The sequence below is a fragment of the Archocentrus centrarchus genome, chromosome 7, assembly GCF_007364275.1.
Source record: "Archocentrus centrarchus isolate MPI-CPG fArcCen1 chromosome 7, fArcCen1, whole genome shotgun sequence".
Taxonomy (NCBI): Eukaryota; Metazoa; Chordata; class Actinopteri; order Cichliformes; family Cichlidae; genus Archocentrus; species Archocentrus centrarchus.
The window spans coordinates 24,195,144-24,221,440 of NC_044352.1; the positions used below are offsets into that span (position 1 = coordinate 24,195,144).

General features: G+C 42.0%; 1 protein-coding gene across 5 annotated transcripts in view; it reads left to right on the forward strand.

Moving 5' to 3' along the window:
* prdm16 (PR domain containing 16) overlaps positions 1–26,297 on the forward strand; it is a 174,190-nt gene that overhangs the window by 60,253 nt on the left and 87,640 nt on the right. For all 5 annotated transcript variants that reach the window (XM_030734103.1, XM_030734106.1, XM_030734104.1 and 2 more), the window contains exon 2: positions 2,346–2,809. In XM_030734103.1, the coding sequence (XP_030589963.1) occupies positions 2,346–2,809 (464 nt within the window). The remainder of the gene's footprint in view (positions 1–2,345; positions 2,810–26,297) is intronic.

The window sequence follows — 26,297 nt, forward strand, 5'->3', positions numbered from 1 at the left end:
TTTCATCTCTGGTCTAACATGGTCTCACAGACTGGCAGAGAGAAAATTCACTTCTGGTCAAACATACTTTAAAGAAAAGAAAAGAAAGAAAGAAAGAAAAACCCATCTGCCAGTTTTCTTTTTATGAATTAACAAAGTTATGACTGAAAGTTGAACTTGTTTAATATCACACTGTGTTTGCCATTTGCGCCGTGGCTTACTGTGCCATGTGTCTCACAAAAGATGTTTTGTTCATTAAGCTTAAGAGGAACTTTTTTCACCCTCTGCTTGTTACTCAATTATTTGACGTAGCGATCTGTGCATTTTTTCTTCACAGAGGCTCTTAAAGCCAAATGGTATTTAATAGATTTTCCGAGGCTGTCTCTCTGCTTGTCAAAATTGCTCTCAATGGGTCAAGTGCCAGTGAGAGTGGGGGGGAATGAGGAGAGAGAGAGAGAGAGAGAGAGTGAAAAAAGTCTTTAATAGCCTGAAAACACTTTTGATTGTGTGGAAGGAGCAGCAGATAGGGCTGAGTTATAAAACTTTAATTGATCTGTGAAAAGTGGAAGCTACTGCTGGCTCACATGTTCCAGTGCTTAATTGCACGCCTGGTCTGAACCCCTATGAAACAGTGATCATTAAAAAATGGGTTCCTTTCCAGTCAAAATCACTGGATGACGCAAAATCACTTATAAAAGACTGACTTTTACTGCTTCAGCTTTATATGATAAGTTACCCAAATGTATGTGGACAAGCTGCAGGTTTGCCAGCCTCTGAAATGCCCTCGACGTTTCACGTTTCACGTTTCACATTATAAACTTCTCTATCTTCTTATGAGATAGCGAAAAGATGTTTTCATTGCACACACTTTGCTGTGATATGTTCAGCCTATATTTCTCTGCGTTTCTGGCCTCACCTTATATAGAAACAGCATTTTAAAATGAATAATCTCACAGAGAAATAAAACATCCTTTTTTTTTCTTTTCTTTTTTTTTTTTTTTTTACATTTAATTCAACTTGCATCATGTTTCTGAATTAAAAACTCTCATTACGAAATAATATACTTCCACACACTAACAAGCACATTTTAAAAATGTCATGTTGCAGCTCCAGTTAAAACCTGGGCAACAACGACAGGCTTGGCAGCAGGCTCGATGGAGGTTAGGAGGGGGAAAGCGCTTGATTGGAACCACTCCTGCTGTAATTTTGGGCCTAGTTGGCCTGCTGATTGCCAGTCCCTGTGTTTAGATAGTAAAACTGCAGTGGTACTTTGACTTAAGACACCAGGACTGTTTAGAAAGGGAAAACAAAGAGACATGCATAGATGTGCTTAAGCAAACAGACACACACACACACACACACACACACACACACACACACACACACACACACACACACACACACACACACACGAGAGCTGATTATCAAACCTCTACTGGTTGAAAAATGTGTATTTAGTCCTGAATATAGAAAACTTCTAATGTCTGGTCAAATTTTTAATCTTTCTTCTTATTTGATTTAATTCCTGCTTATTTAAATTCCAATTTAATGCTTTTCGAGGAGAAATCATTGCACATTTCCATATAACAGTGAGGCTAAGGGAATGCACATCCCTCACAGACGTTGTATGTTACTCACCAAGATGCTTTAGCACATGCAAATCTGCAAACTTTAATTGTTCACAATAAATACCTAAATTACGCACGCGCGCGCACACACACACACACACAAATCATGAAATTTCAAGTTATGAAAACCTAACTTGTTGTTCGTGTTTTCACGCGTGTCAGAGCGACGGGATCCTGCAGTGCTGGCACAATCATGTTGTCAGTTCTTAGATGTGAAAATAATAATAGGCGACAAGGCCTACCAGGTCAGTGATAGATGTAACTAATTATTTGTAAGACGAGTCCTGGCAGAACGTGGTGACCACGATCAAACTGAGCACTATTCCCACGAAGGACTTGGCCACCATCTCTGTGTTTCTGGCTGTTCTCAGATAACCTCTGGAAAATCAGTGAACTAAGCATTTTGTAGCTGAAGCCAGTCAGATGGATAAGTATGACTTTCTGAGGACCCCTAAATTTCCTCATTGTGCTGTGTGGTTTTCTGACAATTTAGAGGTTAGGATACCGAAGTGAATTTTATAACTCAAGTCCAAGAACTCATTGCATGTGTAGTATCATACTGAGGTTAGAAATATGATTTACAATATTTAAATTTCTGTCTTTACTTCTGGGGGATCTAAATTTATGGCTAAAACCAGATTTTCTCTTCCTGTCTCTAATGCTGATGGTAAAAATCAATTACCTTTCTAGAGGTTAGAGGCCTTGTATGACACCTCTGTATCCGTCTTTGTCTCCTAGATGACAGCGAGCCAGTGGACAGCATGTACGACACAGAGGCTGATCTGCCAGGTTTAGCAGCCGGCAGCGGAGGGGGCGCCGACAGCCCAGAAGACGACGCAGAAGACGGCGTCATCAACATGTCCCCCTTGCCCTCACCGACTCCCTCCCATCCGAACAACAACCACCACCACCTGCTACACTCCCATATCTATTCGTCTCACCACCACCATCTCCACAACAATAGCAGCAGCAGCAATGACCAGGACTTCACCACACCCAAGGAGGGCTCGCCCTATGAGGCGCCTGTCTACATTCCTGATGACATTCCCATTCCTAGTGAACTGGAGCTGCGGGAGTCCTCTGTGCCCGGTGCAGGTCTGGGTGTATGGGCAAAGACCCGCATAGGTGCTGGTGAGAGGTTCGGTCTGCACAACACAAAGCATCATGTGGCCACAGGCAAAGACAGCTCCTTTGGATGGGAGGTAGGACCTGCTGCAGCTTCTGTTGTTTAGGGGTTTTTACATTTTCTTTCACTACAACTGTGTGTCACTTTTGATCAGTTACACACAACACAACACAGTATCAAATCAAATAGGGCCGAAGAGAGTAACTAAATGAACAAGCCGGTTTTCACTCATACATTCACATGTCTTGATCCTCAAGAGCATCTGTCTCATCATCATAGATGCCCATTCTTTCCATCCCATGTGTGATTGGCCCTCATCTTTGATCCCCGCACACACACAAACTCGTACATGCTCAACACACTTATCCAGAATTCCGGCAGCACAGCAATGTCAAATGGAATAATCTGGCTGATTAGTGGTGGTATCAGCTTTTCTGGGCGTCGGTCTGAAGCGAGCAGACTCATTTGGTCACGGCATCTGATATGGAAATGGAAGAAGCGTAGCCCAGTGCGGTGGCGGCATATTGAACTATTAATTTTCATTTCAACATGACATTAGAGGATATTGAAGTTGCTTCAGTAAGCTCATTAAGGAAAAAAGAAACTCCTGGTCTCTGTCTCTCTCCGTCTCTGTCTCGCTTTCTCAAATGCCTAATTAGAGGTGAAATATACTGGCCTGCTTTTCATTTCACTGACTCCTTGACTGTTCACTTTCAGGAGGATGGTCATTCGTTTAGTCTCATATTACATTTATACATAATAAGGGATAGCGGCTCGGACATGTTAATCACTGGAACATCATTCTGAAAAGAGCGGGATGTGATTGAATTAGATGCTAGCAGCTGATGGGCACAGTTACAAAACTTTAACCAACAAGGCATGACATGATTTAATGCTCTTTAGTATGAAATATATAACTAAACTCTGAAAATACACGGCTAATGTTAATAAAATATCTGAAAATCCTGACTGATGAAAATTATCTAAATAAATTAACAAAGAAATCGCTAAGGATCCCCATTGTGATTTTAGTCTGAAGAAGTCTTTTTTTTCTTCCCACCAGTTGTAGGAGCATGCAGGCGATTAAAGCACTCAGGCACACGCTATGTGGCGGCGTGCCAGGGTGAACATATTCCTTTTTTAAACTTTGTATTATAGCCAGCCATTCGGGGTGCAAAGGGCTTCTCTCCAAAAACTACACTCTCCCCATAGCGCTCATGTTTTCTCTCAGTTTTCCTCCTCCTTCCTTTTCCCTCCCCAGACACCCAGCTAATGCATATTCATCAACTTAGCTTTAGGAAGAGGCTGTCTTAAGCTCTAAAGAGATACATCCACATGTCCTCACCAAAGTGCCCTGACAAAAACACTCACACCTCTCCCTGAAAAGGAAAAGACTCAGCAAATTTTACACCCTGTCTGGTTCTCTTGTACTCTTAAAGAGGGACATACAGTATGTCTCAGCGTTTCACAAAGATAGTTTTGTGTTCAGTTATCAGTTTGAGTTTCATAAGCCACCGGGAAAGGTATGTACATGAACACAGCCAAGATTCAGCTGATGTTGGAACAATTTGGCGTTTTGTGACATTTTCAATATACTGTTTCCAGATCAGTATGCATGTTGCTGTTAGCCTGAGGTCAGTTTTGTTTCTCTTCAAGGTAAAATCTTTGATCTCTGCCTCCCAACCTGTCTAAAGGGAACAATAATTCCATCTTCTTGTCTTTCTCCTTCTGAATAGCCATTGGAGTACTGACCCTGGCTCAGGCTGTATTATTTTTTAAAGATATCCTGTCTGGGCTGGGGCTGGAAATCTTCAGAGGCTCTTCTCTCCCAGACTCTTATCACAGATAGTCATAACACTCAGCCTGTTGATAGTCATCAACAGACTCCCTTAGGAGTCCCATACACCCCATTTCTCCCCCCTTTCACCATCTACTCATCTACTGCCCCTGGTCTTAGACAAATAGACAGGCAAGGGAGTGACAGCAGCTCGGCTAAGAAAAGAAACATGTAAGTGGACATGAGAAGGTTTGATGTGGATGGATAGAGGGAAAGTGTAAAATGCAAAAAAACATATTTCTAACAGTATCAAAAATGCAGGAAGATAACATGAGTGTTCATGGAAGGTCCATTGATATATGTGTGTGTTTTACCAGTCCCCTGCCAAAACAGAGGGATGTGTTATGAGAGATAATAAGTGAAGTCATCTGAGACCTCTTTGTATGATCATATCTAACCAGGACCTCAAACATTAGAGATTGTAGCTCTACGTATCACGACGAGTTAGCTTAAATGATGAATGTAATTATCAGAGTGATTATCTTAGCATAACTGTGCTTCCATTTTATGTAAAAATATTGGGTGAACCCCAAAGCACCCCCCCCCCCCCCCCCCGCCAAACAGCCATGTTTTCTTCTTCATGACAGCCTCATTTTAACTTTATTGAGTTATCTAAAAGTCAAAGGACATTGATTATACTGTTCATGTAGCTCTGTAATCCTCAGAAACACAAAATCAGTGAAACTGCAGTTATAAGGTTTACACCGATCAACAGTGATATATACCAGCTGCAGCAGTACTGCTGCATCCAAAACAGCTTAATTACATTGTCTACATTTTTGTGGATTTTTAATTTTTTAACTTTTTGTTTTTAACTAAGCCTGGCAATAACTCATTATGGTTGCTTTGCAAGTTCTGTGGTCTACCAGTGAACCCAAACAGCCAGACAGTAAAACGGCTGATGCTTTAGTGTTTTCTGGATCTCTGAGTAAAAAGTCTAGAGTGCTGGAGAGTAATAGAAAGAGTGAGTGAAAGGTTAGGAACAAGAGAAAGATGAAAGGGAAAGGCAGAGAGGAAGCCTACTATTGTCTGTCCTGGGGCACTGGGAACTGGAAGAGGTGTTAACTCAGACTCATTTTAGTGAGACGGACAGCTCAATCTAAGAGCTGCTTCGCTGCAGGCCATGGCCATTCTCTTCTGTCTCAGACGCCCTCTCTGGGCCAGCACTGAGTCATCCATTTAAAAACCATTATGCTCCCCTTTAGCACAACATGATAGAACGCCAGGGCCCCAGGTCCACCTTATGTGTGTGCGTGTCTCTCTGGTTGGGTGTGTAGGACTGCTAACCCCTCAGGATAGGAAGGCAAGCAGAGAGAGGCAAGGCCCACAGAGAGTCCAGTATGGGGATCTAACTGTCAGAGTGACTGCTGCTATTATCTAACTGCTAGATTGGTCTGACTTGTCTATTGATAGAGACATGTCACCATACAGTAGCTGGAGGTATTGTGTTCTTCACTGATTGGCACGGACTAGACTCACTGATCTCACTCCTTTGGGTATTCAGATGGCAGGAGGTATTTGGGCAACACATCTGTGGTTGCACATGTTTATAAAATCTTTTTTACTTACGATACAGCTGGACAATGCCTTAACAGTGTTCCATATAGGACTCAAATATAGGAGTAAAAGGTTAAAAAATGCAACTTGATTTTGGTCTTTAGAAACAGAAAGAAAAAAAAAAAGGAAAATCAAATTGCTGTTTGTATTATGAACATTTGTTGAGAAAACAAACTGTTTGACCAAGCCCTCTCGGTGCGATACTAATGGTGTTTGCACATTCTCCTTGCCCTGTGATCACTGGGCGTATCTTTGCCCCTCTGAATCATGGCTTTTAAAACTCACCTATTAGGTTTGTCTTTTCTCTCTATCTTTTGTTTCTCCAGATTGCGTGTGCTATCTCACCAAGTTTATCCTTGGAGGTCACATATCAAGGGTTGCAGCATATTCTCACCAACTGTGCAAAGACAGAACCATTTGGCTTGTCGGTTTTCTACTGTTTAATGCCCGTGTAATTAGCTGTTGTTGGTGTTCTGGCTTTTTAAGTTTCTGGAATTTAAATATTGCACAGTGGAATACATTAAATGTATTTTGAACCATAATAAAGGGGATTATTGAGCATTTTGAATTTTGACACATTGATGTAGACCCTTTGGACAAGGTCAGCACAAATGTTTTGACTCAAAAATGTGTGCTTTAGAGTCCATGTTAGCCCTGCAGCTATGTCTGTCTGTTTGCTGCAGTGGACCTTGGGATGACTTTGTTGCCAGGCAAACTTCCTTCTCCCTGTCCGTCATTCTTTTTCTGTTTACTTTTTGTGGGGAGATTTTCCATATCAGTATCATTCATCCAGTGATGTGTGGAAAGAGGTGAAAAGAATGCTAGCTCTTCTGTTTAGCCAGTTATTGACTTAGTGATAGGCTAAGTCTTCTGGCGGGCACTCTAATGTCGCCTACATCCTACGTGACAGATACCCATCCAGCTATGGCAGGATGGATCTCCCTCACCATGTGTCAGGCACTAAATCTCCACTGTGACAGCTCTCTTTTCACACTGATGCTGTGTTCTTTTTGTTCATAAGCTAATCGCTGAGCTAAGCTAAGTCCTTGTTTTCCGATGCTTTGAAGGAGAAGTCCTGGCACACCCTGACACTTATCTGTCCCGACCCACCTTGAAGTGTCTTGAAGTGTTTGCCTGGCTTTTGTGTTTTGCCCAAGGAGGGCGGATGGCCAAGTTGTAATGCCCCACAGGGAATTCAAGGTGCAGTTTGGAGCTTGTCAGATCTGTTTGCCTTTCACAGAAAGGTGTTTGTTATCTTGAGGTATGACCCTTAAGGCGACTGGTACTGAACTGATAGGGCAAAAACTCCCTGACGCTGCCTGAGGACAGTGGACACATCAAATAAAAAGAATAATGTGAGACATAGAGAGAAAGAGTTGAAGTAACGTAGCAAGTGGCTGAATCATTTCCTGGTTGATTTGACTAATGCACTTTGCAGTTTTCACACAATGACAGAGTGGTTAAACCGGCGACATATAGGTTATTGTTTGGCATGAGTGAAGTTTTTCATGTAAAGTGATTCATTATCATGTCTTTTAGTTGTCAAATCAAGACCATGCTCTGAGCTGAGAACATGCAAACTTCCTATTTCACTTTGTTGGAAAGTAGAAGATAATTATGTTTTAAAATATCATGTCACCTAAATAACTCAACAAAAAAATAGCCACACCATACAGCCATGAAGTTAGTTGTGCCTAACATCTGCTGCCTTCTCTATACAGCTTTTGTAATATGGGAAAAATACATTTTGCATAGCCTTGGCACAAAGTATTGGCATGATTAGCAACAACTTGATCTAGATTAGTTGAAAACACATATTGCTGAGTTTTGCTCCCTTAAATCTTTATCCAAAATGTCTAGCAATTATTCTTATTTTTAACAGAAAGTACTGACAACTTTTAATAAAGCTCTGAAGATAAACGTGACACAGAAAACATAGTGTATGCTCATTTTGCATTACTGCTAAAATTAGAAAAATTGCAGTCTTTAATCTGTTGATGGAAGGGACGTTTTATACCCTTAAGATTCCAAAAACTATACATTTATATAAATTTGCACATACAGTTCTCATGATGGTCATATGAAATCTTTTGTTAACATAAGGAGTTAGTTTGACACACGTGCCTACAATCCCACATCATAATGAAAGGGATATCAATTCTGTGGTTTCTAATAACAGTATTGACCAACACTGTGCGGTTTTCTGTCGGCGTTATTTGACTTTGACAGAAACCCCAAGTTTACACACGGAGCAAAAAACACGAAAGAGAGAGCGAGTGTAACACCACAAGTCCTGGGCCTGTGCTGTAATATCTTCCATTCACATTCATTTTATGTAGGTTTTAAACATGCCATTAGCCAATTTAATCCAATTTTCCCAGCTTTCGGAGCACTCCAATGGAACAGATTCCATCTAATATTAAACATATGGTCGCTGTTGCCCCTGGAAATGGCACAGCAGAGCTGTTTTTTTTTTTTTTTTTTATATAGGAACCTGTTAAAGAGAAGCCTCTTGTGTCCCAGTGCAAACCATTGTCAATTATCTTCAATGAACACTGTAATTGATAACGAGGAAGCAGGGCAGCAAATTAAATGTCAGGTTTGATTAGAAGCCTGATGCCTTATCATTTGTTCATAACTCGTTACCAACATCTGTTAATTAGTTAATAAATTAATTGGCTGGGCTCAGATGAAAAGTGAACGGGCTCCTGAGGAAGTACATGAGGCAAAGTCATCTATCTTTGAAGGGAGTAGAACTCGACAAATATTGTCCCAGGGATTTAGCCTGTTATTGCTTGGTCACTGGTTTCAGACCTCAGCCGCTTGAGCCAAACATTCTCAGTAGAATCTCTTGTTTGCCTGAACAATCTCCTCACACATCCACGCCACAGTGCTATCTTTTATTGCACCGGGCTTCCTTTTTGCAGACATGATTTAAACATTCATTTAAAAACCCTCATATTAGCCCATCTATGGTGAAGTGCAGGTAACTCCTGTCCAATCCTCCTCTATCACTCTTTCACTGTTTCCAGCGAAACCCCATCGTTCATCATTCCTCTGATGAATAGTCCCATCAGTTACAGCCTCGAGGCAGAAGCAGACAATGACACTGTTCTTTGCTTCAGTGGAAGATGATGACATTTGTCAAATGCTGTTTTTGTTGGTACTTTGAATTATACTCTTCTGAAGAAATGCCCTTCTGCACTTTCAGAATCTTTGTTTGTGTATAGAAGACTAGGTGTGAGTGCTCCAATGTGAGACCATTGCTGGTTAAGGAGCACTCACTTTCTTCCATTTTCACTCACTTTCCCCTCTCTCTCCATTTAAATCTCAATCCCTTATGCTGCTTAACATTTCTGTGACTCAAGCTGGAGGTGGTGACCTATTAATCAGGTTCCCGTGGCTGTTGTGATTACCATTTTCCATAATCAGATACACAACATGGCCCAAACGCTTTAGCTGTAGGAATACTTATTTTCATTAGCTTCTTAAGGTTCCTGTGCTGCACTGTAGACCTCCGTGCATGAGAAGTGAGCCTTGGAGGAAAATGAAGCACACAGCTGTGCCTTTTAATTACTTTTTATTAGGTGCAAAGACTAGCGTTCCACACAGTGTGTCTTTGTCAGAGTTAAATGGGAGTATAAAGAGCCCTCATAAGCATATGATTGGCCATGGAAGGAGAAGTAGGACTCTCACTAACCAGTAATTTTATTATAAGTTAAAAAGTTCACTTAACTTTTCTGTTCTCTGTTTTTTGAGAGGGCATTTGTTTTTAAGATCTCTAGATAAATAATAATATTAGTTTGAGTACGTAATGCAGTGTGATTCAACCCGAATATGTACAGCCATATAAACTGTACAATACTACATGGTAATGCATCCACAGAAACATAAAAAGGCAGAGGCAAGTAAGGAAAAAAAAAGACTTTCTCCAAAGTTTTTCTTTCCTTTACTCAGTTATGTAGCATAACAGGGTAGAATTAGAAGCTAAGCGCCATGACGACATTAGATCTGGAAACAGTGTTGAATTGTTGAAGTGTCAAACATGCTCGGACTTCTTTACTTTGGAAAGTCTCTGGAATCACTTGAGTGATTTTTGCTCATTTTCTCCACTACTGTCATTTGGAGCGAGGCCTGGCGTCTCGTCTGCATGAGACAACACGGAGGTTTTGACAGAATTAAGATTTGTAGGTCTCTGCTCATACGCATTTGTGCTCGCGTCTTTGTGTAGAATGTGCACGCGGATGTACCCGTCCACATTTCTTTTAATCATTTCGGGCACGGGTCCATCCTCCTAAACCACATTTCTCCCAACAAGGACAAGATTCCAAACGCAGTTTGGTGTAACATCTTAATTTAGCGTGAGAGCTGGTGTCAAGATGACAAATAACATTTTAAATAGAGGTTTCCCAGACATTTAATTTATGAGATTACCTCCCTCGCTTGATTTATTTGCATTTCTCTGCACACCAGTTACTGTGAATTCTGAGGTTTGTTGTGTATTATGAAGCTTGAGCGCAGTTGTGTGGTTGTTGATTTTAATGTTTCGTGTTGTCGTCATCTGAGAGTAACTGCACAAATGTAGAACAGATTGAAAAGAGCTTGGACATTTATTGTTAAATATTGAGTGATTTACAGCTTGAAATGTTTATGAATGAACTCCCTGCTTGTTTGTCTGGTAAATTGGACCTTTTTTAAGTAGAAGATTGATTCATCGTGGCTGCAGCCTACAGAAGTGTTGGTATGGAGTGAGTGTGAAGACAATCAGCCATGTGAAATAAAATAGACTTTCAAAGGAACATTTACTTTACTCAAAAACAAACTAATTCAAGTTTCATCAAATTTTTTTTTTAGGTCAGAAAATGTTACTAACAGAAGGGCAGAGACAGAAATAAACAACAAGTGAGCTAAGAAAAAAAAATAAGAACAAATCTGTCTAGTTCTGATTAAGATTAGTTTAGTTTGGATGTCAACAAAGAAGGGGAAGCTGAAAGAGGCTAACTTGGCTTGTGCAAATCTTCTTAATGCTCTGAGCAGTGCACTGCAAGCTCCTCAGTCCTCCTGTCCGTGATAAATGTCATATGATTCTGCTCCGTGCCACTCTGTCTTGAGAGGAGGTGACCTGATGTCGGTGCAGCTGGTACGCAGTGGTACCAAGCATGCCACCTCAGAAAGTTGGGAAAGGAAAACAGCAAAGGATTCTGCTTCTCTGAGACTCTAATAGGCCTGAGCCATGTGAAGTTAAGCCATTATGCCAAACAACAGAACAAAAGCAAAGCACTGTCATACTGTTGGAGTGTGGGACTGTGTGCATATGCTCTGGGTGAAATTATCCTCAGCTTTACCTGGACATAATACTATTTGGCATTACAAGAAAATCTGCCAAGAGTATGTGTGCAATTAATGAATGCTCATTTATTTAACCCATTCCATAATAATAAGACATTCAAATTTACTTAATATTATTCAACAAGTGATTTAAAAAAAATCTATAAACTCTCGTGTATAATGAACTTCTTATATGATGTTTTGTTTGCTTTAATTTGATTGAGTTCTTGTGTGTTTCTGGTGACAAAGCTTGCTCCCCTCTGCTGGCCGAGACCTCACAATGCCACTTTCTGGTGCCAAGTACAAGTGCACATGATGTTGTGTAGCTGAGGACTTTTCTTCAGACAGAGTGTCAAACGTTCTGCTGTAGAGAAACATAAAGCGTGTACAGTATAAGAGCATGCCAGCTAATGCACAAAGTGCTCACACATTTTTCACACATGCATGGTTTCACACGGTGCTTACAAAACTACTGGAGTAACACTAGTCAGCACTTTTCTGACCCTTCATCTTCTTCATCTCCTGCAGAGTGGGCTGAGTGGGACAGGAGTCCCACCATAACTGGATTTTCTTACTGCTGCCCTTTCAATTTGCTGTCCCCTCTCTCTCTCTCTCTATTTTTATTGCTTTACCCAGATTGTGTACATTTTACATCTTATGTTAAGCAATACACTTGGAAACACTTACTGTATGCCCAGTTATAATGCTTGCACATAAGGGACTCCTTTCACTTGTACTGTCAAGTGTTAATCTCTGTGCTTTCATGTGCTTTTATGACAAAATACACAACAAGCTTTAATTACGTATACCAAGATTACACACTCAGATCTTTTCTTTTGTGTGTTATTGATTTTTCAGCCTTCCTTCTCAACCTTGCATGGCCTCTCTCACTATTTCTCCTCCTTTCTTTCGGCTCCATCCTCCTCTTTTCCTGGCCTCCGGGGTCCCAGTGCTTCTAATTCGGCCTTATCAGTGAAGTAATTTAGCTGCCACAGCTTGGGTTTCTGTCGCGCGGCGAGTGGCCCCATTGTCCTGCCCTGCTGTTGCTGAGATAAACCCTCAGATTGAACAAAGTCCGCGCTGACCTTTACAAACTCCCAAATCTTGCTGTGTATACCCCTCCAACAGAGATTCTCTCTGCCTCGAGCCCTTTTCTTTGGGTGGCAGGGCTTGGGGCACATCAACTGGGAGGAGGAAGGTGAATGAGGGTGTGTGCATGAGCATGTGTGTGAAAGAGTGAAAGTGTGTGGGGTTAGGGTGGATTGAGCGAGCGTGAGATGGACAAGGGAGAGGGATTAAGATGGCTGACTGAGCCTGTCTATATTTCCAATGGCACTTCACTCTAAGAGGGAGGCAGATAAAGGGGGAAAAAATGCACCGCAAACAAAGCATTCAAGTGCGCATTTTACAGACTTACAGCAAAAATATGATGTTGTCAGTCTGTGTTTTTTCCTTTGCCGAAATGACTCATTGAAATGATTGTGGCAAATGCTCCGCTGAACCCCATGTCTTACCTCCATTGTTGTTTATCATGTCCTTCATTCTTTGGCAGAAAGCCCACGAGGAGGCTGTTGGGAGTTTTTGCTTTGACCCACAGTGAAACGACTAGAGTGGAACGGTTTAAGCCAAGTGGTTTGGGCAATGGGGAGGTGGGGGTTAGCGCTGTGACAGGGAGGTTTGGACCACAATGCAGCAGAAGTACCCTCTCCACTGTGAACCACTGTCATCCTTCAGAAGCCACTCAACTAGCTCTCCACACTGCAAATCCTTTCTCCTCTCTATTCCAGCTGTCTGTCAGTCAGACACAGGACCTCATCAAAAGGCTTTGGAGTTGGGATTGAGGAAGACTGTGGAGGGAGGCAGGGTGGTAGAGGAGGGAGGAGAAAAAAGTATTGTTACTGTAGTACGTAATCATGCTAAGCACGGTGGCGTGCTCTGGGTGGGGACAGTAGTGGTTGTAGGTTCAGGTGTGAGAATAGTTGGGTATGGAGGATTGGAGTTTATTACACATCCCTCCATCGGGCATGGTGGCCCAGTGTGCATCCCACTCTCTATCCCTCCATCCATCCTGCTTCCTTTTCACCTCCCCCCACCCACAGCCACCTGCCTTCAAGCCACCACCAGTGTTCCCAGGGAGATGAGCGCCATGGAGAAGAAGGCCCACAAGGGATTAACTTTTCACATGGCTTGGAGTCCTCGTCTCAAAAGACCTGACAACCCCAGACGACTTGATTAAAAAAGAAAAGGAGAGAAGAGGAAAGGAAAGGAAAGGAAAGGGGGAGGGAGGGCAAAGGAGGAGGAGAAGAGGGGGAATTCTTCACATGATGGCCCTGAGAGAGGGATTTTGGATATTGGGTGTCTTTTTTTTCCCCCTTCGTCCAAAGCCCCCATGTCTTGGTTGAGAATGAGCAAATTGTTCGTCCTGTTTTTTCACCAGTCCCTGTGTTGCCCAGCCTAAAGATGTGGGTGGGCACCCACACACGATATTGACTCCTTGCAGAAAACCAAGGGATGTCCTCTGGTTTAAAAGCAAGAAATCATGGAAGTGGTCGCTTTTGATTCCACTTTTCGTCCTCTTTTATTCTTCAATTGCCAAATGTACATCAAGGAAACAGAATATTCAATGATTGCTTCCAGTTTGATACAATTATATGATGATATCATGGTGTATCATTTATTTATGCATCCTTAATGTATTATCAAAACCCCTCTGTTATTCTGTGTATGTCAGCATTGCATTACAGTCAAGGAAGACATTGGCAGAGAGAGTCGGCCAACCGTTGCCGGCTTAAAGTTCTAGTGTTCAAGTGGCAAGGCGCCCTATTTCCCCTCACTCTATCCCAGATAAATTGGGCATCTCAGGTTTGTCTGTGAGAAAGAGAGGACAAAAATCAAAACAAATGCTCCCACTGAAGTGAAGATGGGAGTAGGGTTGACTTTCCTCTCTGGCTAACGGATCAGCAACTCAACCTTGCGGGATAGCGGGCCACTTTATACCTCCCATCTTGTCCAAGTAACAGAGTGGCCCGACAGAGAGGTCAGGGAAGGTAGCAGGATATCATTTTACAGATCACCACTCACCCTCTGGCTTCCTCCACATGGCTCACTTACCCTCTTCTCATCTCCACTGCTGGGATATGCTCACCCTCTCTTCCCACACCCCTCAGGTAGGACACAAACATTCATTGACAATGGTTTCATGGAAGTTACATCCAATTTCTCTCTAAAGGTGCACTGATTCTTGTACTGTTCTTCACCAGTAACATCCTCAAAATGCCCACATTTTTAATTTGTGATTTATTTCAGATAAACAAACAATTTAATCAGTTGCTCTATTATTTATTATTTCTTTGGGGTTCTTTGACCTACGAGCAACAAAAGGCTTCAGGTGGGAATAATAAAATAGAAATAAAACACAGAACGTGGCACAGGTGGTGAACAAACAACAATAAAAAAAAAAGACTGGTTGAATAAGGCCTCTCACCCTATGACAGCCCCCCTGTGACCCTGAAAAGGATAAGTGGAAGAAAATGGATGGATGGATGGATGGATGGATTAGGGGAAAATCCAGATCAGCAAGGCTATAGGGAAACTACATTTGAAGAAATATAATGACACGTTTGGGATGAACACACAAATGCAACCACAATTATCATAAGGAGTCTATTTTCTGAAACAAAAAAGTGTAGTAGTAGTTTCAATGGTTTAGCAATTTCAGCTGTCAACACAAGAAACATAAAGAAACTTCACAGCAGTGATTAACAGAGTAATTTAACCATAATATCAGACTAGATTTGTAATTAACCATTTTGCACCATAACCATATGGCCCCAGACTCCAACGAGGTTCTGAACCTATTTTTTGTACACTTGACCTGCTGATGCACTTGAGGTAATACAAGAGCTGATTTCTGTCCTCTAGAATGCTGCAGGCCTTCTTCATGCTGGATAACCAGACAAACTCACAACTGGGTGAAGAGAGCAACTGTAATATTGCAATGATCCACAGGTAGTTGGTGTTTTTTGTCTTGAGAAACATACCTTATATCAACAGAAACTTAACATTGGTCATCAAGATCGATGTCCAGTTAAGTATGAGAAAAGTAATAAAAGCATGAGGCTTGCAGCTTGCTTAACCAACAGTGTCAAGTTATTATTGAATAAAAATGGATTTATTAATGATCAAAAATCAATGTCATTTAAAAAGGAACATTAAAACAACAAATATGTATATATTATTGTATACTGAATATATATTGAATGTGTGATTAAAAAAAAAAATAACAAGGCTAAGGCCAGAATAAAATACACAGTACAGCCTTTGGAGTTATGTCTCTCTCCTTTTTCTTTTTTCTTTTTTTTGTCTCTGTAGAAGAATGTAAAATGTCAGATTGTGTCTTCATTCTGATCATAAAGTTAAAAGGATTGTGGAAGTTATGGACAAACTTAAAAGAAAGCACCCAGTTTCACAGCACAGGCAGTAGGACTGCGCTGTATGTTAATGTGAGAAAAAGTAAGAGAAAGTATGTAAAGTGTACGATCGCTAATGATATCCACGCAGCGCTTGAACCCCTGCTATTCCTAAAGCGACAAAAATGACAGAGGAGATATGATACACTGACTCATATTCTTCTGACCCTCACACTAAATCAGTATCCAATCAGCATTTCTTTGTCTGAGCACTCCTTCTCTGCAGCATAGCTATCATTAAGTGACTCATTTAGGCCATCACAGGTGTAGCCTGCTGGTGGCTTTTAATGGGGAATGTTCTTTCTACAGTAATGCATGCTGAAGTAGCTGGGGCTAATGTGACCCCTATAGTTTGGCACTGCATTAGTGCCAGAAGACCCAGCAGTGAGCCTTTAACCTGGGGACGACAGGGCCATGATTATGTTCTCCGCAGGGTAGGCTTGGTCAGGGGACAGTCAGCGATACACACAAAGGAATATGCCTGCAATGACTTACGCAGACACCTGAGTAATTACTGGCTTATTCTCTGTACGTTGGTTATATTTGTAGTCACTAAACATTGCTAACTTTTAGTTCAGAGAGCAAGCCCCTCTTGTCTTTATAGGGTGACTTCAAACAAACAATTGTTTTGTAACTTGTTAGCAACTTTGTGTTTCATTTTTGAACATGAATAGAAAAAAGGAAGCAAGCATACCTGCATGCAAGGATGTACAAAAGCTCCTGCTCACATAAAATTGGCACACTTGCGCACTTACGCTGCCTGTCCCATTTCCCTTTCACCACTTTAACAGCTCTACAGTTACCATGTTTACTGTCTCTGTTCACTTACTCTTTCTCTCACTGTCCCTTTCACACACCCGCACACATACACACAGGTTCCAGTCGTATTTCAAGATAATTCTCTCTGCTCTTGCTCTTCTTGTCACAGTATCCTGAGCCACTAGACACTGAATGGACCACAGGGAAAGCTGATCTTACAGACACACACACACACACACACACACACACACACACACACACACACACACACACACACACACACACACACACACACACGTGCACACATACACACACACACACACACATGTGCACACTCACAAAACTGCGTGTGGTCCTACCATTTCAGTCTTCACCATGTTTTCTAATGCTTCATCAGGTCCCATGGTCAGGGTCTTGGACTTAAGACTAATCTTTTAAATTCCTGACTGTTTCATTCCCTTTTGTCTGATCAGAAGTCACTTGCCCACCTTTATCACTTTCTCTTCTACTGCTTCCTTTGCAAGGCTTCGCCCCTGTGTGACCGTAGAAGGTTAGGTTGTTTTCTTTCCCATCTTACTCTCTGCTCTGTTTTCTTCCTTCTTCTCTTGTTCGCGCTTTGCATAATTTAAATCAGAATTCCCATGTGAGTACCTTGCTCTTGACCTAGCTTGGAAAGCTCCTGATTGCTTTAATAGCAGTCTTTGGACCTGGAAGGTGGGTGTCTTTAAGGAACTCTGGTGAGAATCATGTGAGTGTAGTGCGTACTACCAAAGGGTGGTTGATTAGAACTGACCTCAAGAGTGTCAGGGGAAAAAGAAGCACAAATATGCAAAGTGGGCGTGTGTGCTTGCATAATTGGGCCAGAGAAGAATACAGCAAGGTCAAGTAGAACAAATGGTCAGTGAAGTGAACTCTATGAGTCTATTAAAAAACACAGAACACTCACAACATACATATGCATGTTTAAGGGACACTGGTCACTTTGAAGTTAGAAAAAGGATGCTGTGATGGAAAAAGTCAGTTCTTCTCCTAGTCAGACATGAGTAGAGGCTTACGGTTTGTATTGCAAAGCTTCCAGATGGAAATGAGTCTATGGAGTATAACATTGCTATAAAAAAAAGAGGCTTTGTGCTTTGTTTGGCTTACTCTTGGCAGAGTACGATTTAAAATATCAGCTGGCATACACAAAAGTATAAAAGCAAGGCGACATGCTTTGCAGAAGAGGCACAAATGTGCGCAAGGCTAAGTCCTTCAACAGTGGGATTGCCCTAGCATTAGCTAAAGTCAGGAGCCCCAAAGTAAGCCCAGCTAAGGTTGGGGTGAGGCCTGTCAAACCCAAAGATTGAGTTTGAATTAGGCACACCATTCAAAGCTACTGAAAGGAGTTTCTGAGCCTCCTATTCTCTGCCAGCAAATTGGGAGGAAATCTGGCTATTGTGCAGAGTTTTGAAGAGGCTGGCGATGGGGAGGGGGCTACACACTGTGCTTACCTATAGATGAGACGGGAGACAAAGGGTCCCGGGACATCCAGGAGAGGCTTTGAAATCCCTTTTGGCTAGAGACGGAGGCAGCTTGGAGCAGCTTCTGGTGTGGAAAAGGTCAACAGTTCTCTGTCAATGTAGACACCAAAAAAGAACAGGGTTAAACTTGAGATTTTGCAGGAATTGAAGCGTGATGATTAGAATTAAACAACAAAGCAAGATTTCTCTCATTTTTACTTTGTTGTAGCAACAATTGATGCTCTTTTTAGTATCAAGCATTGATTTTGGGCTTTAGAAGTGATTGATTTCAGGCTAAATTCATTTCACTTAGAATACATTTGAGAAAAAGTCATTAATGCCTACAGAAATGCTTGAGTACTATTTGATCAGAATCTCTTCCAGACTGATTTTCTTTTTCCAAATGTTTTATCCTCCATCTTTCTGATGCTACTTTTCACACTGGCTTATTCACAGCAAGTCCAGTAGAGGTGCATGTAGTAGGTCACAGTGTTGCGAAGAAGAAAGACACACTTCCCGGCACCACGGTGTCGCGACACAGGTACGTTTCTGTCTCCAAATGAACCCGGTTGTTTATAAAGTGAACAAAATTTTACAGATACATGAAAAGAACCAACTTTTTTAAGTAGGTTAAATACAAAAATGAAACATTTGAAGTGTTTTCAACAGCAATTTCTATAGTAAACCTATCATAGAATTCAATGCAGTACATCATTATTATATAACATACTAACAACCTTTCACTTATGTTATATGTTATAACACTCATAAAATATATATATAATAAAAGTCAAAAGTGATAAAACAAAAGTCTGTTTCAGTTCATAGAGCATCACTGATGTATAATATCCAGTTTATAACACAGTTCATCACACTACATGCATACTATTATAGAAATTGATTGCAATCAAAAGACAACTTCAGCAACAAGGTTCATTTACTGTGGACTTCCATTTTCCATCATTCCCCTTACCATAGCAGCAGCTGAGCTTCTTAAATGTGTGTGAAAAAACTAACAACAAAGCAACTTGTAATGATGATGATGATGATAATGATGATGGTCTTCTTTTGGCTGCACTTTGATGGATGAGGATTGATGTGACCTTTGCTGAATTGTGTGTGCCTGCATGTGTTTTTGCGTATGAGAGAAGACAGACAATCCCTTAGGCTAAATGGCCTGCGTATCACCAGACACACACATAAACACACACATTTTAATGGGCAGACTTATACCGCAGCTACCCTCTTCCTGATCAGCGGTGCAGCCCAGGGCTCTTCCGGAGTCTCTCTCCCCTGCAGAAGTCCAACTCCCCACGTCTGGCCTGCTACACCAGTGCTGCCCCTCTCTTCTCATTTTTGTTCTTCCCGCTCCACTCTCTGTCTCTCGCACACTCATTAATCAATGTCAAGCTGTCCAACAACAAGGCCGGCATTCTTTCGGTTCCTTGCATATGTCATTGTGACCCTCCCTCCTCCCCCTCCACCAAGTGAGCGGCCACCATCTTCCTTTCACATGGCCGCAGAACTGAAACCCAGGCCCACTCTGCCAGCATGAAAGGTTGTTCAGCGAAAGGAAGGGGGGAAAGGTGAGGAGGAGGCATTTCTCTCACTTCTGGCAATTCTTCCTTCCATTTTCTGTCTTTACTAACCTGGAGACAGACTATGGCACCATAGTCCTTTATATAATTACCTGGAAGTAGTCAAAAAGAAAAAAAAAAACTTTAGATGGAGCAGTTAAGACTAAATGCCCCACGATCCACTTTCCCTGCTTCTTTCCATTGATCACATCTACCTGCACACACAATCAGTAAGTTTCTCTCAAGATATGTCACAGCAGGAAAGAATTTATTCATTTATTTTTTTGCTTATTTTGGAATTTTGAGAGACACTGCAAAGGCAAAAGTTTTTAACATGAATATACAAACAGGAGAAATGTAAGGCAGGACTTCATATAGATGAAATTAAACTTCATGATGAGGTTAATGTTAGCCATAAGGACACACTCACAGATTTGCATATTATTCTCTCAAGTAAGACACTTGCCTTCCTTGTATGTCCCATGGGCTGTTGTAATTTTGCTGTTAGTCATGGGTGTCTATTTCACTGTCACAGGATGTACTTTTCCTTTTTTCCATACTGTATTTGCAGTAATAACCTAAAAAATAAGCAAATCTCTTCAGAGACTCTCCTATCACTAATACCCTTTTTAAACACTTAACTGTCCAGGTTTACATTAAATAATGAGACCACTTCTCGCATGAGCTCCTCAGCATGCTGTTTGTTTACAAAGAAGCAGATTGCCTCCAAATCAGCAGTCATTTTGGGGGTGGGGGGTGGTGGTGGTGGAAATCCTCTCTCTCTCTCTGTGCCCTCCTTCCCAGAGCATCTGTATGTATTTGTTGTACTAATGAATGGAACAAAAGTTTCCGGGGGCCCATCGTAAGGGGCAGCAGTCTGTGAGGGAAAGCAGTCATGGTGAGGCTGAAGTGGACTCTGCTGAGTGGTCAGTTGTTGTGAGGTTGACAGCAAGAGAACAGTAGACAGCTAGAGTGATGGACCCGGCAACCTCTTCCCTCCAGCCCTTTGCTCTAAATGATAGATGATCTTCCCTTCTTCATCATGTCAAAAGCATGACATGACCTCCAGGTCACATGCTTGTTCTCTACACATGTACAAATACACATATGTACACAAATGGCAAATGAAAACACTGTAGTTAATTGTTTTGTCAACCCAGAGGTAATCAGCCTTTTCATCTGTGCCTGTGATCAGAGATTCAAACTTCTCAGTTTCAGACTAACGCAAACCTCTCAACTTTACCTGCAGACCTTGTCATGAACACAAATATACAGACATGCACACTCACTGTCACTCCCACTGAGACCTTTTCCTCCAGGCAGCAGGTATGGATTTGTTAAGAGTTAGAGTTAAAAAAAAAAACTGGACAGATAGATCAGTAGAAGGGCAGGGAGAGAGGTAGAGAAAAAGGAGTGCAGAACAGACACTGAGCAGTAAATTACTTTGCCAATCAATCTTCCCCCTGGGTTCCCTTGATGAAAGCTGTCCAAACTTTCCCCCAGCACTAAGTAACCCTCCCACAATTTGTCAGCGGAACACTGGGAAATAGGATGGACAAACAAGTGGCAAGATTAAATGTTGCTGCAAGGGTAGAGCGAAGGAGAGTAAAAGAGAGAGAAACTGCGAGGTCAAGCAGGAGAGAAAATATGTCGTATGTGTGAAGAGAATGGGATGGCAGAGTTTGGATTAAAGAGAAGAGAGAGATGTGTAGTGGGATGGAAAGAGACATTCATACGGTACAAAATGTGGGAAACTGTTAAGGAAGATTTGCACTGAGGAATGCATGCTATTTTCCTCAATTTGGCTTCAGTAGTTTCTGACACAGACATACACACACTCGCATACAAGCCCGGGCTCACGAGTCTCCATGGGTGGTACAATGGGGTGATACTTTGTGACTCAAAACATGCCAGGGTGATACACTGTGACTCAAAACATGTGACACCTCCCAATTACAGCATAGAGCAGGGCTAAGGCTACAGAGATCTGCAGCTGTCTAAGATACACATAAAACACATTTAAACTCTTACTTTTTTTTTTTTAAGCAACGCTGGCAACAACTATAGAATCTCCCACACACACATTCTACACACAAACACACTCAGCTACATGCACCCATAGAGCCTTTTCTCTTTTACACTTGTTTTCTGGCAACTTTGAGAGTGCCTCTGCCCAGAACTGTGAAGGGAGACTGAGGACTGTTGGGAATGTTAATTTGGTAATTTGTTGTTTTATATAAGCAGAGGACTGATGGTGGTGGTGCAGTAAAGGCAGCACACACAGTTGGTGTGTTTGTCTGTTGGGGCAGGGGGGGTTGCGGTGAAGGGAGAGGATAATTCTGGGTGACAAGGTCTGGAGCAGTGATGCAGATGACTCCCAACCAAGTTATTTTTCTTCGAGAGAATTGGGCAAAAACACCACGACGGTTGGAGAGAAAGAAGCGCCCCATGCCCATAGAAGGTATTAAGATGTCTCTGATACATAGCTGCCCTCCTCCTCCTTTTCCCTATGTCTCTTGCTCTCAGTTACTCTCTCACTTCTAAGTCTGGGATGGTGGCCAAGTGCCACCAAGGACACTAAAGCTAATAAATCATCCTCATTTCAACATCTGTCCAGTTCCAAAGAGCTGCCCACTGCCACCACCCCACCCCTTGTGAAGATGGGTCCTTGGCTTTATTCCTCTTTCAGCATCCTTCCATACTCCCCCATGAACACCCCCTCCCAGACTGACAAAACGTCTATTGTCCCGTGCCCAAGTGAAGAAGAGACCCTCTTTTCCCCTCTTTGACAAAAGCCGGCTGAAGCCAAGATGGGGACTGCCAGCCGAGATGCCTGGGACCCGGCAGGGGTGCCCCCTCTCCCCCTTCCACTCTACTCCCGCCTTCTGGTTCATCCATCCCTTGCGCTCGCTCTCTTTTTTACTTTTAATACTCCCCTCCTGTGGGGGTCACTCACTCAGCTCACCCCCCACCCTTTTCATAGTGGTGAACTCTCAGCCTTGCATAAAGACATCAAGTGACAGCAGTGAGAGAAAACAGCCAGATTTGGCAGAAAGAGATATTCGACATGGCTGTCAGTGGCCATTCTGCATGCCTTTTGTTCCCTTGGGTGTAGTTGAAATAGATAAATAAACAGTCATAGGCTGAAAAGCCGGGATCAGAAGCTTGTCGCATTTATTCATATTGAACAGAGAAGAAAAAGAGGTAAAAACCTGCTGCTGCCAATTAAGAAGAATAAGACAAAACTCAGTTCACACTGTTTAGATTTGTTGTCTTGACTGAGGCTAAAACTAAGCCGTTCACTGGCTTTCTGTGGTTTGCGCTAAAGATGGCAGTAGGTCTTTAGCATTGTGGGTGTCTCCATGTGGCAGAGATGATCTGTGAAGTTGTCTTTGGACTCATCGGTTAAGAAGCACTCTCTCCACGGTTACTCACAAGGCTTCATTTACTGTGAATGCACAGTGCTTTTTTCCCAGCACCTCCAGTTCACCCCCAGCAACAGGGAGTACCGCCCATAACTGTGGATGGGCCAGGCTCCAGCCATATTCACAGGACTGTCTGCATATATAAAGAGCAGAGTCACACCACATTGTTATTTCAAAACAGACATAATAAAAAGACTTTTTAAAAATATATGATTTATCTCTACATCAGCTGTTCAATGTGCACTTTAAACATTACACACATGCAATAATATTATTTGTAGAGGGAGTCGCTTTCTTTAAAGTGGACATTAGAGCAACTGGTGTTCATAGCTTCACAAAATAAACCACACGCCGATCTGCTGAAGCTGCATGATCTCAGTTCCTTGCAGGAACCAAACCTCCAGACCCAGCCATCTCCTGACATGACAACAAGGGCGCGCGGTAAGCAGTGGACATAAGTGCACTAAATGCTAGACTAAAAACAAACCCTAGACAGTTGGCTAATCCTGCTCTCCGATGGTTGGTTGCCAAGAGTTTGAGCCACTGTTAGATTTACTATTTCAATTACTGACTGCCTGTCATTCAGCATCATTGGTTAGAGGTCATAATCATAGATTGTAAGGAAGAAACATAATATAGACCAGCCAGTTGTGAGGTACAAAGTGGTATCATGAGATAGTACAGGCCAGCGTTTGACACAATTGACATAATGCCTTACCTGTCTCAAACTGTTTGTAAACTGATAACCTTATATTGGACCCTTTTTTGTTTCACTTTCCAGTGTTTACTGGTGGGCCTCAAACCTTAACGTCATGCAAATGTTTTCATTTTGCTGAAACTGCTCAACCAGAAAAGAACATTTACCAATAAGGTCCTGTGATGAATTACTCAATTAGTGTTGGTGGCATTTTTGTTTCATGTTTTATTCTGAATTATGTAGATGGAGGCACTGTAATTAATGTTTTTTTTTTCTTTTTGTTGGTTGGGTCATTATGCATGGAAATGTATTTGCCTATAATTTAGAGTTTTGAGTATTAGCTCATTATAAGTGGCAGGGTTTTGGGATGGGAATATATCTCCGCAAAAGGTTTTGGACAAAAACTTTTTTCCTCAGTATCCATTTATTGTTTTTGTTCTTAGCATTTCTCATCAACATAATATTGTTCAGATTTAATTCAAATCAGATATCATTATAGAAAAAAAAGATTATGTAAGTTTCAATAGTGTAAAAGAAGATCTGTTATTGGATTTTCTGCTTCCAAGCAAATCATATCCCTCCACTGCTCTTCTCTACCCCTGCAAAACATTTACATTTCCAATTAGCCGCTGAGAAGAATGGCTAATTTACCACAGCATGCAGGCGCCTGATGTCTCAATCTGCTGGGTGTCACCAAGTGAAAAGGAGTACTCTATAATCATTCAGACACTTTCACTTATAGAGATGCACAATCCTACAAAAGAAAACAGGCTGCACAGAGTGTGAGAGGTGAAAACAGATCCAATCCAGCATGGGGAGTGCAAGAAAAAGTTAAGACATAAAAAAAAGAAAAAGAAAAATAAATAATCGACTCACACTTAAAAAATGTGAAGAAGGGTCTTATTGAGGCACTAGAGCAGCAGGACAGGCAGCAGTTCAGCAGTGGCCCCAGATTGACTTGTCTCTGAGTGGACAGCCAGCCAGCTCCTCCACACAACACCCACATTGTCCGCTGTGCCAACGAGCCAGAGCAGGGCTCCACTCCTCAGGGGGCTGACTGAGACGAACACATTATAGATACATGTTAGCCTTGGCGCTACCTTCTGTAAACCGTGTGAGGCATTCAGCGGAAGGGAGACAGAGGAAGGAAGGAGGAGATGAGAAATGGAACTCATATGGAAGTTATTGAAAGCTACAGAATGGATACGCCTATCCAACACCTTAACAGCCTCAAAAAAAAAAATCTTAAAAAGTCTTATAAAGAGAGGACACACATCACTCTTACATCTACTGAATTTTAAATGCTGTGAAACATGATATGCTGTTTCTGCACAGGGTTGGCGATAGAGAAAGATAAACAGAGAGGGATGCTGGTTTTTTTTTTTTTTTAGAAAAGATGTTTGCAAGAACCCGCTGGTTTCATAGGCCAGTAGTTTTGGCTTTGGCTGTCTGGCAGAATCATCTTACTCAAGCTTCCGGCTCTTTCTTGGTGCCGTGTGAGGCCTCCTGCTTGTTCTGATGGGAAACCTCAGAGCTACAGCGCTATCATGCTGTGTAACAGTCACTGGTAAATGCCAGAGGTTCCTCCCACTGCCCTGATTTTTTATTTTTTTTGGGGTGGTGGGGTGGTTGTGTCTTGTCTGTCTCCCAGAAACCTGAACATCATTACTGGCACTGTCCTGTTTTTAGCCATGCTTCTTTTTCTAGCTTGCTGCTTAATACACATTGTGTACTAAGACAGTGTGTATAATAATAGAAAATGTTATTGTTTCAGCTTTTATCTCTCCAGTGTCATTAACAAGAGACTCGGTGACGGACACTCCCCACTCTATTTACGCATCTGCAGACTTATTCACTTAAGGCCCATCAACTGCCACAGTCTTTATCTTGCCTTGTGATAACACTGTTAACAACAGTAATGTGCAGCGCAAAGGAGCCACTGGAACTGCCACTGTGAGGTCAAGAGCTTTTAGCACCTGGTGATGTTGCTCCAAAAAAGCTCCAGCTCTGCTTTGTGATCATCATATGTCAAATGTGTAGCTTCATTTCTCCGTTAACTCGCTTCTCTAAGCCTTTCTCTATTTCTATGCTTTCCAGTGTTAACAGTGTGGGCAATAAGGGGAAAAAAACTTGATGGAACTCGGCAGGACTGAACGGTGCCTTTTCTCCCCGCATGCCTATAGGGAAAACACTGGTGTTATTTTAAAAATCATACTGTTAAAGATTAATGTGGGCCTTGAGGAGTGTGTCATCGTTCCTTAACGATGGGGCCGAGACACCGAATAAAGCCAACACTGTTCTGTCTCGGAGCCCAAGGACAGATAAGTTTTCTCTTGTTCCTGCTTTCCCTCATCCTGTGTCCAGTGCCTCTCTCGCCCTAAATCATCTCGTGTAACTGCAAGGGCCAAAATGTCAT